The sequence below is a fragment of the Argiope bruennichi genome, chromosome 9 (assembly GCF_947563725.1).
Source record: "Argiope bruennichi chromosome 9, qqArgBrue1.1, whole genome shotgun sequence".
Lineage (NCBI taxonomy): Eukaryota > Metazoa > Arthropoda > Arachnida > Araneae > Araneidae > Argiope > Argiope bruennichi.
Window position 1 is genome coordinate 125775352 of NC_079159.1, and position 14298 is coordinate 125789649.

Here is a 14298-nt window from a genome sequence, read left to right on the forward strand (position 1 = left end):
CAAATCTAGCACCAAAACCAAATTGGCATTGCGATCCTGTGAGCATACTTCTAACTTATGAGAGGAAGCAAGCATTTGTTTATGCAAAGTTTTCAGGAAAAAAATTATATTTTTTAAAGAAATTTTATTCGATCATGAAATTAACACCACTGTTAGTTAATAAGTACCATCATTTCTGTATATTGGAAGCCTAATGTTGTCAAAACGATCACAGGCAACATCAGCTCAATAGCTTTCCTTCAAGGATATGGTAACTTTTTGAAATTTCATAATCATAAGAAGAGCAATAAACTGATTAATATTACTAACAACAACCTTAATAAAATTTGTGGAAAGATCAGTTTTCACTTTTAAAAAAAAACAGAGTGCAAATAAATTTTGGTTCAACCTGCTCCCAACTCAAAATGTTGTAATGATGCTATATTTTTATTAAAGATGATGCTTTCTCTTAGTAAAGGTATCATTGAGAGAATTTTCGATCAGTATAGATTATTTATGGGAAAATTTGAAAGAAAAAACAAAACAATCATTACAGAAAAGAATTTTTTATGACAACATTCAAGCAAATAGTGGAATTAATAATTTTAAAGTGTAAAAAAAATTTATTTTAATTGTGAGAAATTCATGAACCAAATTTGAAGAATGAATATAAAGCGAAGAAAGGTTTTGAAGAAATTATGCAAAAATTTGGAAAGAAAAAAAAAGGAAGCAGTAATTCACCTCTAATAAATAAAAGCCAAAAAAAAAAAAAAAAAAAAAAAAGAAGAAGAAGAAGAGAGAGAGAGTGGGGGACTGAGTTGAGGTAGAAATTACAAGCTTAAAAATTTTGCAAAAATAAGGTTTTAAAATTTTTTAATTTACTTAAAACTGAATTGGTTGTTTTAAACCAAATATTTGTTATAAGTATTCTAATAATTGATATTTTAATTTGGAATTTATTAATTGATTATTATTTGTAAATTTTTTGCATTTTAATTGTAATAGGTAAGCATTTGTTAGTTAGTTACTTAAAATTAGTCATTTATATCTACTATTATTTGTAATAAAAATGGAATTAAAATACTTTTATTAATAAGAGGAATTAATTTCTTATAATTTGTTAAAGAAAAAGGAAAAATATTTAAAGTTATATTTGACAGTTTCTTTTGTTTAAATATTTGCTAAAATAAATATTATTAGGTATGTATAAGCATACTGTCGTCATATGTATGTTACAACATGCAATTCTAATACTCGCTGAATTGCAATACAAAAAGCACTAATTGGTTATTGAACTGTCCTAAAATTTTCAGCAAGGATCACATTAACCTTTACTGTTAAAGTAATTAAATTTGCTATGCAAAGAGTAGTTTTAATGTTTTTTAGAATCCTTATGCAGATTTAGTAGTGAAGTATTTTATTAAAATTTCCAATGTTTTCTGTATGAGAAACATCATATGCTGTATTAATAGTTTTTTTTTTTTTTAGAATGTTCATTCCATTTTTAAAAAATGAAATTACACAGAACTGTATTTTTCCATGTTAAATAATTCATAAAACTGGTTGTTTTTTTTATAATGTGTATTGTACAGATACAGTGATTCTAAGTTAGGAGAAAGCCTGAAAACTAATATAATTAACAGCTGGAAATCAAGGAAAAGTCATGATTTTTTTTCATAGTTTCTGTAGCCACCCTTTTCAGTTTCCACTACCCTTCATCTAGGTTTTTTTTATAACATACTCCTTCTTCCTTTATCTAGCATATGTTCTGAGGATTCCATTTATTTGCATCTTAGCCTACTAATTTGTAGATTTTATCTTTGAATCTAAGCAAATAGCAGAGTAGCATTTCAAAAGGAGTCTTTACAGATGTATTGCTTATCAAAGTGTGTAGCACCATGAAAAATGCATACATTTGTAACTAAATTAATTTAAAAATAAATTAAAACATTTATTGACTTGTTCTTAACCACCTTGTCATTGAAACACATTAAGAGAAGGTAAGAAAAAAATAACAGTACACTGTTTGAAAAAAATTTCAGTTTGCAGAAACAAGAACAGATTAGGACAAAATTACATAAGAGGAACAGATATTAATCATGTCCAGGATTGGGAAAGGTGCTCCATGTGTCCACTCTCATTCATGTGCAAAATTTCAAGCCAGTGGACAGTGTGCTCTACAGCAGATCATAATTGATCAGTTGTGATGCTTTGCACATGAAGTGATATGGAGTTCTTTAAGTCATTCAACATTGTAACATGATACTGTCATCATTATAGCTGGAAACATAGACATAAAACATGACAACGACTGCAATTTTTTCTTACCCGAACCTGTTTTTCATAAAGCTTCCTCTTCTAGAAATCTCGACATTTTTTCCCTAGAACTGACAGCTTTTCCAAGGTTTTACATTTTATTACTCATAATTCTTGTTCTGGATTCTTAATATTGTTTCTGTATTCTATTTTGGTTCTTTACTGTGTTTAATTTAAAGTTTTTCTGGAAAAAATGCCCTCTGATAGACTTTTTGGGATTTTTTTTTTTTTTTCGAAATTCCATCAACACATCTCGTGTATAGTCTATATACCAAATTTCCTTGCAATCTGTTTGCATTATAGGATGCTGTTTGTATGGGAAGTTTAATTATAACCACCCTGTATATATAATTTATTCTTGCAAACGTGTAAAACAATAAATCGAAGATATAGTGATAAAGCTTTGCTATCGAATGTATCAAGGAAGATAACCAATGATAGAGAAGAATTCAGAGAAGGAATCTAAGAGTTTCAACTCATGTTAAGAGAACACTTTTTTCTCAATTCTATTAATTTTTGTTTATACTATATTGAAGTTAGTTAGAAAAACTGAAAGTATTTTTTATAAACTGTTAAGAGTGTATTGTTTAATAAATAAAGGGAAGAAAATGAAGTTAGATCTTTTTACAGACTTTAGATACATCTGCAAAAAAATCCAGGAAATTTTTTGTGAAAACTAAAAAGTCTGGGAAAATCAAATAGCAGAAATGATGGCCTCATTGCAAATATTTAAATGTATTTAATATTTTGATTATGAAAACCTGTATTATTTTCTATATTACTTACTTGTGTCTTGACTTTTACTTTGAAATTACTTATTTTTAAATTAACATAAATTTTTTAATGTTGTTATTATATGAAATTTTTAATATATATTTGTGCATTGTGTTATTATTTGACCAGAAATAAAATATCGAAGAAGAACTTCAGAATATGCTCTTCATTATTTCAAGCTTACTGTATACATAAAAAAAATTATACATTTTAATTTCTGCACATGATCCCTTACTTACCCTGTCAATCATCCACTCCATTCTATTGTATATTCTCCCCTAAAAATAATTAAAGCTGCATCATATTATTCTTAACATTTTCTTTCAGCTGCTTTTCATTTTGTATTAATAAATGATTTGTCATTTCATTTTATCTCAGCATTCTTCACTGCTTAGTTAATAATTAGTCCTCTGTCATTGTACTTTTATTTTCAATAACTTGAAAAGTGAAGAAGATATCTTAATAGAAATGTTTATCTTAAAAGTATGTTGAAGATTTCTTTTAGCTAGATAATTTGAAGGCTAATGTCACCCTCAGTCTCAAAAAATTATTTGTACCTTTATATATTTATATTCCACCTACTTTTTATAATAAAAATCCCTACTAATAATCTATTAAAAATTAATAAATTATTAATTTTTAATAATTATAGTGTGCAAAACCTTATAACATCTTTTAATACCTTCAAACTTTCTCTTTAAGAATAAACTGCAGCAAAATTTCATATTAAGCAGTGTTTCAAAATAAATTCATTTAGTATATTAAAGTATTGTATTTGGTCACATGACAATCTAGGAAGTTTTGCTGGCTTTTGATATTTTTACTCAAATTAGAAATGAAATTTTGTCTGTTTTATGTAACCATAATAATAAAACACAAACTTTTTACCCATTGCGTTTACTTAGTTCAAAAAAAGTTTGGAAAGTTCCATCTGAACTTTTTTAATGCAGTTTCAGAATTTATTTACTTGTTTTCTATTTAATCACATTATTCATTTTAATTGGCCATTTTTGATTATATTTATTATTATGATCCAGATTCTTTTTATTTGTAAAAGCACTTATCGCCATCTTATTGTAAAAACCTTGTAAGCCAAAAAAGGAATTTTTCTGGAGTCCTTAATAATTGTTGAAAACACTGTCCAATTGTTTAAAATAAAGGTCCATTAAGGGTACTAATTCAATGAATATCTTACAAGAGTTTTAAAGTAGTATTCCTTGATTTTTTTTATGTTAGAATCCAAGTAAATTGTATTTTTATTAAAAAAAAAAGTTTTGAAAGCAAAATTGATAGGAAATGTAGAAAATTGTTGTATTTTCCAAGATTTTATAACTTATAATTCAAAAATACTTTTTTAGATGCAAATAGCTCCTTATTTTCCAAAAAAGAGAAAACTGCAGATGCACATGATGCTAATATACTTCAAACTGCATCTGAACAACAACTAAAGGAAGAAATTTTAGATAAGGCTTCAGATTCTGCTCCTGCTTTTCAAAGTGCCTCTATTGAATCAGATGTATTTGTTACAAAAGCTGTTGCATTCAACCAAAATGTTTCACTAGCAGAAAATCAATCAAAAAATGCTGAAACAGGTAATAGTTTCTTAATCTGCTTGGAGAAGGATAGCATCAAATCTGCACTTTACTTGCTTATTCATTTAATAATTACAATTGTATATTTTCAGTATGTGAATGCTAATAATTATATTGTATTTTTGTTAAAGTATTTTGTTTTAGTGCAAAAGTATTAAGTTATGATATCACTGATATTTGACTAAAAGATAAATGATCTTTTTATTAAGTTCGAAAAGTAGATGTTGGGAAGAAAAATATATGATAATAAAAAATATATAGTTTTTATGCATATTGATTTACAACAATATTTATTCCAACTCAAATGTTTTCTAGAACAGGATTATTTCAACATCATATCTTCATAAAACTAACAAATTCGTATAAAACTTTTTTTTCTCTTGTAAAATTTCTTCATTGTAGGTTAGTTTTTTAATTATTTATTCAATTTTTGTCGCTTGCCTTGTAGCTAGAATGCCTCTCTGCTTCTTTTAATGTTTTCTGATCATTTAAAAAAAAAGATTGATTGATATTCTATCAAATATCATTTAAGCTTCCCCTAAGATTTCATTCCAAGAATATTAAATTGTTATAGCAGTCAAAACATGGAATTATTTCCAAAATTTTTTTATAGTCTTTTGATGGTTTCGCCTCTCTTAGTGTTTTCTGATGTGCTGCAAAGGAATATAACAAGCCTTCGAAAATAATAATATAAAACTTTGTAAAATAATATAAAACATTTCTCCTAAAAATATTCATTCGTATTACAATCACAGTTATATCCTGACATGATAAATGTTTATTGTGAGATTCATATTTTAGTTGGTTATCAAGTATCTTGCATTTTCTTTTCATGATTAAAATTCGATTATCATTGTAATATACTCTTTGAAAAAACATATCACTGCAAAATGCTCATACTAATTTCTTTTTTGACATGAGGAAACAAAACTACTTAAAATTCAGTTATTATTGTAATCTTTGAGAAAGTAAATCACAGCACAATGTGTTTATACAAACTTCTTATTTTGGTTAAAGAAACAAAAATTTCAAAGAAAGTGGACTCTTGGAATTCTCAGATGTCCAGCAGTGAAAAAATCATTCGAGAATTGAGAGAAAGAGAGAAGGATCTAACAGCTGCTATAGAAGCAAAAGATTCTCAGTTAGCCATTTTAAAAGTCAGGTTACAAGAAGCTGATCAGGAATTGCAAATTAAAAGGAATCATGGGAAAGAATTAGAAGCTGAAAATGATAGGTAATAATAAAGTTACAATTACTTTTTTGTTATTATTAAAAAAAGTCATATTTTGGTTATTTGTTATTCATATTTTTTACTGAAAAATGAAATGAAATTACATTAGATTATTATTAAATAATTTTGCTGAAAATTTGATATAAAAACTTACTTTATAATAATTCAGTGATTATTGACAGTTAATAATTAAATATATTTATTTGAAAGAAAATTATCTGTGTATATCTATGCAATATATTTTTTATATTACATAAATTTAATTAGTTTTAAATTTTCTCCCATAGCATTTAAATTTGCAATGTTGTATTTATCAATTAACTATAATTAAAAAAAATAACATCATTAATCTAGTGATCTTTATAAGAAATTCCATTAAAATAAAATTTTATTTTATGCATTTATTTACTTCAATTAATCAACATAAAATGTGATGCTTGAATATTATTTGCCATTACATGTTTGCTCAGGCTCATTAAAGAACATGCTCAAAGTGCAGCCTTTCAGAACAAAACAATTGAAGTTCTTCGAGAACAGTTACAGCAAACCGAAGCTGAGTTGAACAAAACAAAAGAAGCAATGCAACAGTATCAAGTAAAATATTTTTAAATATCATATCTTAAATATTACCTGTATAGTAATTATTGTTTCCCAAATTTTGTTGGATTTAATGAACTACATTGTTATTGATACAGTCATAATGCACTTAATACCTTCATTTTATTGAAGTATCAAGTAATATTTTGTTTCAAAATTATTGCTCATGCTTCCCCTATTATTTAATATAATTAATCAAGTGCTTTCCTATATATATAGAATGATCACATGCAAAAAATTGCAAAAATGGAAGAAGAGCATCGACTTTTAGTAGATTCTTATTCATCTTTGCAAAAGAAGTGGAATGAAGTAAATGGTAATATTCATCAGGATATAAGATTCCGATTATAAACATTGCTTTGAATTTAAAATTTGTGTAACTTTTATTTTTTGAATTATCAACTTATTTATTTATTTTTGTTTCTGTATTACTAATTTTATTTAGTTATAGTTAAAATATCATGTCTTTAGCTGTAGAAATATTAATTTTCTTGATCGTTAGTTAGCCTTTTGTGTGTGTGTGTGTGAAATTTTATATTTGAAGATCTAATTTTTTAAACAGGAAATCATATTGAGTACTAATGTATCCAAGTGACTTAATACTAGATATAACTTCAGCATTTTATTATTTCTTTCAATCTGTGCTAGTTAAAGATAAAAGTTATTAACATCAAGATTACTTAAAAGTTAATAACATCAAGAATAAGCATTCAGTTTGAATTTAATCACACAATTTGACAACCTTTTGTCTCTACTTATGAATTATTTTCTTTGAAAAACAGATTATTGCACAATCATTTCTTTTTTTCACAGATCTCAGTTACATGAAATTACATATCTTGATACTGAATATTTTGAAACTTAGTACAATGTATCAAATGCAATGTTTTTGAAAATTTTGTATGCATTCTTATATTACTGAATTTAGCGATAGTTTAAACAAGATTCCTCCTAATCAAAAAGAATTTCTCCTTCATTATTTGGCCTTAATGAAAAATAAATATTTATAATAAAATTTACATAAAATTGTTCATTAAATGTTATCATATTGATAAAGAAAGAAGACTTGTCAATTTGACTTATAATTTAAAGCTGATATTATGAAAATGAATCGTGATATTGCAGTATTAAAAAAAATTTCAAAGCTCTTTTTATGACATTCAGTTTTATTTCTAGGACATTGACCTTTTCTTCTCTTGCTCTCTTAATTTTTTTTTTAGTTCAGGATTAATAGGAGGATATTAGGAGCTGTATTAGATGGGTCGTTAGTTTTCTTTAATTCTTTGGAATAGATAAATATTAAAGCTTAAAACTCATTCTACATTTGTTACTGTTTAATAACTACATTTGTTTTATCCTTTTATAGAAAGGAGCAAAGATCTTTCAAATCAGCTCAAACAATCAACTGGAAACTTTGAAGCTTTACAACAAGAATATAATGATTACAAACAAAAGGCACAAAGAATATTGCAAGTAATAAATCAAAAGTTTCAAATACTTTCATTTGTTTACTCATTTTTCAAATTTTTACATAATCTTGTATGAAACTAATGCTCATTAGTCTTATTAAATTTAAAAGCAATGTATTATTTTTATAAATTTATCATTATAATGATATTTTTATAGCATGAAAATAATTAAAATTTACAAATATAAAGTTTGTAAATTAATAAATTAAAAAAAAGAACTACCGCTGTACTTTTCAATACTACTTTTTTTAGGACATTAAAGGATACTAAACTTTTAATTTTGTTATGAATATTGCCATATTTTTTAAACCAGTGTAATAATTTTTTAAACTCACTGTCTATACAATAGATTTAGTATTTTTTTTCTAAAAAGTTTTATGGAAGATATTACAGAATATTCTCCCCCCCCCAGGAATGTCATTTAAATCTTAATGCTCAATTAATTTAACATTTTTATCTATATCTAATTTTTTTTTAAATGTTTAATGTATTTTTGTAATGATCTTGGGAATTCTAAAAAGAAAAGTTCACTTCTATTTATAAGCATCAAAATTAACATTAATCATATTTTATTTGTTAATAATGTTTATTTTTCAAGTTGGACTATTAATTATCAGATCTGAATTTTTCAATACAATTAAATCAGTGATACTAAAGTTGATTCCATCAGATGCTAACTTTGGTATTCTTGTTAATGCATATTAAATTTATTATAGCTTAGATGTCTACAATGTATATTAAATTTGTGAAATAGTATATTAGCATTATGATTGTCTTTCATCACATTATACTTAAGAATTGCAGCTGTAAAAAAAAGGAACATGAATTAAATAACCTGAATATTTATCAGCATTACCCACTTTTGATAATTTTTTACATTTATAGTGATGGTTAATTTTACTGATTTAGTATTAAAATGCTTATTAACTTCATATTTCTATGTCTGTTGATAAATATATTTTAAAATCCTCTTTTTTTTTTCTTTTTTTTTAAGTCTAAAGAGAAATTGATTGGAAGCCTGAAAGGGGGTCACTTGGAATCAGACAGCATTGAGAAGAGTGAAGCTGCCTCAGCTCTTGCAAATGCAGAAATCGAAAGCATTAAGCAAGAAAGAGATCTTATGAGAGATGAATTAAGGAGGGCTAATGAGCTTGTAGCTACCTATCGGGCAGAAATCCAAGAGCTTGAAAAGGCTTTTCAAAATGATGCCATGGAATCACAAGAACGTTATAAGAATTTAAAAGATCAACTTGATTCTGAAAGGACTACTAAGGAAGAATTTCAGCTGTTAAATGTACAATTAAAAGAGGTAATCTTCATTTCTTAGTCATTGATGTGAAGATGAAGTGATGTTGAGAAAATTAGTGCAATAAATGCTGCTTTAAATGATTGTGGTTAATATTAACAAAATACTTTGGTTCTGAACTGAAGTGTTAAATGTTCCTAAAAATAGTTATTTAGTTTGATCACCATATTGTTCAACTTTATCAGTTTGAAGTTAGGAATCAAACAATCGTTTATTTTTAGCCAGCAATTGATATTTGGGAAATTTCTTGTTGCACCTATAAGGAAGAATCTGGAAGTTACTTTTTGCCAGGAAAGGACTTAGCATTCTTTTGTCTGAATTAAAATGATTTGGATTTATTTAAAGGGACAGCTATCTTCCCAGCTCTGATTTGAAGTACAGCTATAAACCACTGTTACCTGAAATTGAATTATGAAAGTAAAATGAAAAGCTCTTTGAATGTTAAAGACAAAATTGAAATTCCTAACAGGTTTAGAATTTCAGTTTTGTCTAAAATACAATTTTTATGAGTAGGCCAAACAATAAACATTGATGATTCCAGTAGGGATGAATTTTTTAAAGAAATCCTCAAAAATAGCAGGATGAATCAAGCTCTTGATTTGTTGAAATGTGGTGTGCAGTATTATTCAATAATTTTTAATATTTTTTTATGATGCAGTATATAAATATAGATTAATGAATTTTTCAATTATTATTTTAAAAATAAACTATAAATAAAAGATCTGAGGCAAGTTTTTTTTTTTCTTTTTTTCTTTCTTTCTCTTGATGTGATAAAAATATAGTTAATTTTACTTAATTTGGTTATTGTTAGTGAGCAATAATTACTGTTCAGTGAATAAAAGTTGCCTAACTCTATTTTCTTTTTTAGTTAGGAATTTCAGTGTCACATTTTTTTTTGGGGGGGGGCACACAATTACTTTATTGTTTTGAAACATATTCTTTGTGATTTTAATATTAATACTGAATATTTAACATCTCTTATTCTAAAGAAAAATCTAACTTTAGATATATAGGACATTTTCCTCATTTTGTTGTGATATTATTCATAGGTGCATAATTTTGTTATAGATATTATATCACACTACAGAAGGATGTTATTTATAACAAGCTTAGTTGTTATGTATTTTGATATGAAATTGTGCACTTTAGTTTAATTTCAGTCAATACAAAAATAAAAACAATTATGTAAAAAAATTATTTTTTAGAAAAAATTAATCTGTTGTTTAGCTTGAAAAACATTTAGCAAATTTTTCGTTAAAATGAATATTTCTCTGCTATAATCACTAAATTCTATCTCAAATTTAGTCTTTTTTGAGTAGAATGAACAGAATTATAATTTTTTAAAATGCTGATTTATACATTTTTTTTTAACATGTGAGATCAAGGTAATGTCAGTGCATTTAATTTGTACTTAATCATGGCTAAACTATTTTGTGATATTTTCTGTTTATTTTATTGTTATTCAAAAAAAGTGAAAATAGTAGAATTGAAGAATGTGCAAGGTAACAGTTTATTAAAAATTAATTAATTAGAAAATTTGTTGATATTAAGTAGTTAATTTTTTTTAATATTATAGATCAATAATTAAAAAAAATTTTATACAGGAATTGCAAATTCTACGTGATGAACTTACTCGAACAAAAAGTAGTTTCCAAAGTCGAATCCAAGACAGAGAAATCGAAATTGAAAAGCTGAGAAGACAAGTAAATCTATAAAATGTTCTTGAAAATATTTTGATTTTTCAAAATTTTTACTATTTTTGTTTAAAATAGTTTATTTACATTTGTTACTTTTAATATCATTCAAATTTTTAAAAAAATTATGTTTTTATTGATCCACAGTGAAAAAAAATCCTAAGTGCTCATGGAAGTAAGGTCCCTCTATAAATTATCTCCTGATGTATTTGAGTTGTTAGTGCCACAACATCAGAAATATTTTGAAGGCTTTCATATAAAAATTGATAACAGTTAACAAGTATTTTTTAGAAACTTAAGAATTTAAGTTAACTGATTTTTTAAATAATATTTTGAATCTGCCAAAACTTTATTTTAAAAAAAACAACCTTTTTTTGTGTGTGTATGTGTGTCTGTATACATGTATGTATATACATCCTGTTTGTTTCAATATTCTGAGAAGACCACTTTTTGACAATTCTATCTCATTAAGGGTAGAAACACAGGCGGATGAGCACATTTCTGGAATTTTTCGTCATTCTTTGGCCTTGATTTTCACCCTATTAGATACTTTTTTTGTTCAATTTTTTTTCACATGTATGTGAATATTGTGTCATTTCCGACCGTATTATTTGAATCCAGTCTGTGATTAACCCTAGTTTATTTTATTGTTAAATGTAAACATCCCCTCCTTTCATCTTTCCTCTCACTCCTATTTTGATGAATTAAATCCATCATAATGTATGTTTAAAAGCACGGAAGGTTTTTAGAATCCGTTATCAAACAATGCACTTAAGGTTAGCAAGAAACGAGATCCCCACTTCAGAGGCTCTAGAGTGCTTTCTATTGATCCAATGAAATAGAATTTGAAATTACAGATTATTCAAATAATGCACTGAATATTTATTAAATAAAAATTTGTAATATAAAAATCTGCCAATAGATGGTGCTCTAATACACAGAAAACATTTTATTTGCTTTATAAATGTTAAATAATATTTTTTTAAAAGTAGCATTTAAATTGTTGTTGGAATCATGTCTTTTTTTATTTTTTGTCTCTAAATCCAGTTCTTCGTGGATATGATGTATTGCAGAGCATTTGAAATTCGATTTCTTGAAAATGTAAATCAATTCTTTTATTCCTGCTAGGATAGTCAGTTCCATCTAAACTTGTATTTATTTTTCAGTTAACAGCAAAATCCTTGAGTTCAGTGAGCCAAGATGAGCTTGAATCTCGTCTGCATGCACTAACAGAAAATCTCATTCAAAAACAAACTCTTGTTGAAGCATTGAGCACAGAAAAGAATTCATTAATACTTCAACGTGAAAGATTGGAAGTTAGTATTTTGCTACCATACATAACATAATTGTAATGCCTTTTCTTTGTGTATGCCTTTCTTTTTATGTTGTTTATAGTACATGATAATATAATAGAATTGTAAGCATACTTCTTCATTTTTATGAAATGAACTTTTTTTAGGTGTAAACATTTTAAAAGAAACAATTGCTTCATTTAAAATATACAATTAATTTTTATCTTTAATTTTTTATATGAATTTTTTAGAATATACAAACATACAAAATGTTATAGAATTGTTGCTATTACAGTGATTTCTTTAACTCATTTTATAAGTTTGTAGATTTTATATGATATTAGCTAACTGAAATATAATTAAAAATTTCTGTTTAAATTCCATGATTTATTGAATAAATATTTAATATTTATAAATTATATTTTAAATAAGTTCTGTAATGTTGTGGTCTTTTTCAATTTAATGAAAGAATAGAAGTCATTGTCCCTTGATTTGCTATAATTGATTAAATTAGATATCAGTTTTATTATTTGCAAATGATAAAACTAAAATATTTATTGAAAATATTTTTAGTTTTTCATTAGTTTCAAAATTATGTCAAAACTACCATTTCAAAACTGAAAAATGGATGTTCTGCAATGAATTTCTTTTTTTCAATGGATACACATTAATATTCTTAGAAGCATTTCAGAAATTAATTTGTATCTTTTTAGCATGTTTTATGGCACCCTTATACTTAATTGTGTCAAAATTGCATCATTCAGAAATTTGGCTGAAAAATCTGCAGAAGTTGTTGGAATTGATGCCCAAATAAATATAAATTGACAAAAATGAATGAATAAGAAAAAGTAATTGCACTTTGCAATGCTTTTTTGTTGAGTAATCATTAAATGATTTGTATCATGCTAACAAAAATGTTTTGTTTCACCGGAGTCTTTAATTTTGAGTGATTTAAAATCAAACAGTATAAGAGGTAAAATGTCCCTCCCTTAATATATAAATTTTGTCTTGCTAAATTACATATTATAGGTAATAAATAAAGATAATTTTTTTGTGTGTGTATATAAATATGAACCTTCTTTTAACCTAAATTTAATATTATTTTGAATAATTTAATTTAATTAATATTATTTTGAATAATTTAATTTAATTAATATTATTTTGAATAATTTAATTTAATTAATATTATTTTGAAAATTTTATAAGAATTATTTAGTTTTATTCTTAATAAATTTTTACTTCTTTTCCTTGCATTTCCATCCCTTAAAAACATTTTATATATATACAAAAGTATTAGAATCAAGTTAATAGGAAAAAACAAAAAATCAAATAAAAATTAAACCAAAAAAATTATTAAAAATATAAAAAAAAGAATCCGGCCTGAAGACTTTTTCAAGGGTCACCCTCAGGCAGGGATTCAAAGAAATTTATTTTTTCTGTGAGGACATACAGACATTGTCTAACAATGATTCCTCGTGACCCGAAAATCCCCTGGAATTATGCTCAAGAGATATACCATTTTAACAGAAAGGAAATACAAAACAACAAATTAGAAGAAAATAACCGAAACAAAATAAAAATACAATAACAAAAATAACAATAAAAACAAAAAATAGCATTGATTTTTTGTTTTTTCCTATTAACTTGATTCTAATACTTTTGAATCAATTCATCTGTGTTTTAGAAGTAGCTGCAATTGCGCTCTCTAAATACTATGAAGTTCTTTTTTGGTTTTAGTTTAAATAGGTAATAAATTTTAGTTGCGATTTCGAAACTGTTTTGTTTCGTTTTCATTCTAGTTTCGTTTTCAAACGTTTTCTTACTTTAGATTGGTTATATATATATGTATATAGTAATTGCCACATGAGTTCTATTTGCTCATTTCCTTGTATCTTGAATATAGGGAAAACAGGATTTTTTTTTCCAGTTTTGAGTGGCAACCTGTTATGTCACATACAAATGCTACTTGTGCCTTTGAACTGGAGCTATGTTACAAATTTGATATTTATGCACAACAATGTTTCATCCAGCAAATTTAAATCCTTTTG

General features: G+C 25.6%; 1 protein-coding gene across 3 annotated transcripts in view; it reads left to right on the plus strand.

Annotated features, from left to right (window-relative positions):
• Window positions 1-14298, plus strand: part of LOC129983633 (golgin subfamily A member 5-like) — a 35771-nt gene that overhangs the window by 12223 nt on the left and 9250 nt on the right. For all 3 annotated transcript variants that reach the window (XM_056093168.1, XM_056093170.1, XM_056093169.1), the window contains 8 exons: window positions 4428-4661; window positions 5679-5895; window positions 6363-6486; window positions 6709-6805; window positions 7856-7962; window positions 8953-9267; window positions 10869-10967; window positions 12125-12274. In XM_056093168.1, the coding sequence (XP_055949143.1) occupies window positions 4428-4661; window positions 5679-5895; window positions 6363-6486; window positions 6709-6805; window positions 7856-7962; window positions 8953-9267; window positions 10869-10967; window positions 12125-12274 (1343 nt within the window). The remainder of the gene's footprint in view (window positions 1-4427; window positions 4662-5678; window positions 5896-6362; window positions 6487-6708; window positions 6806-7855; window positions 7963-8952; window positions 9268-10868; window positions 10968-12124; window positions 12275-14298) is intronic.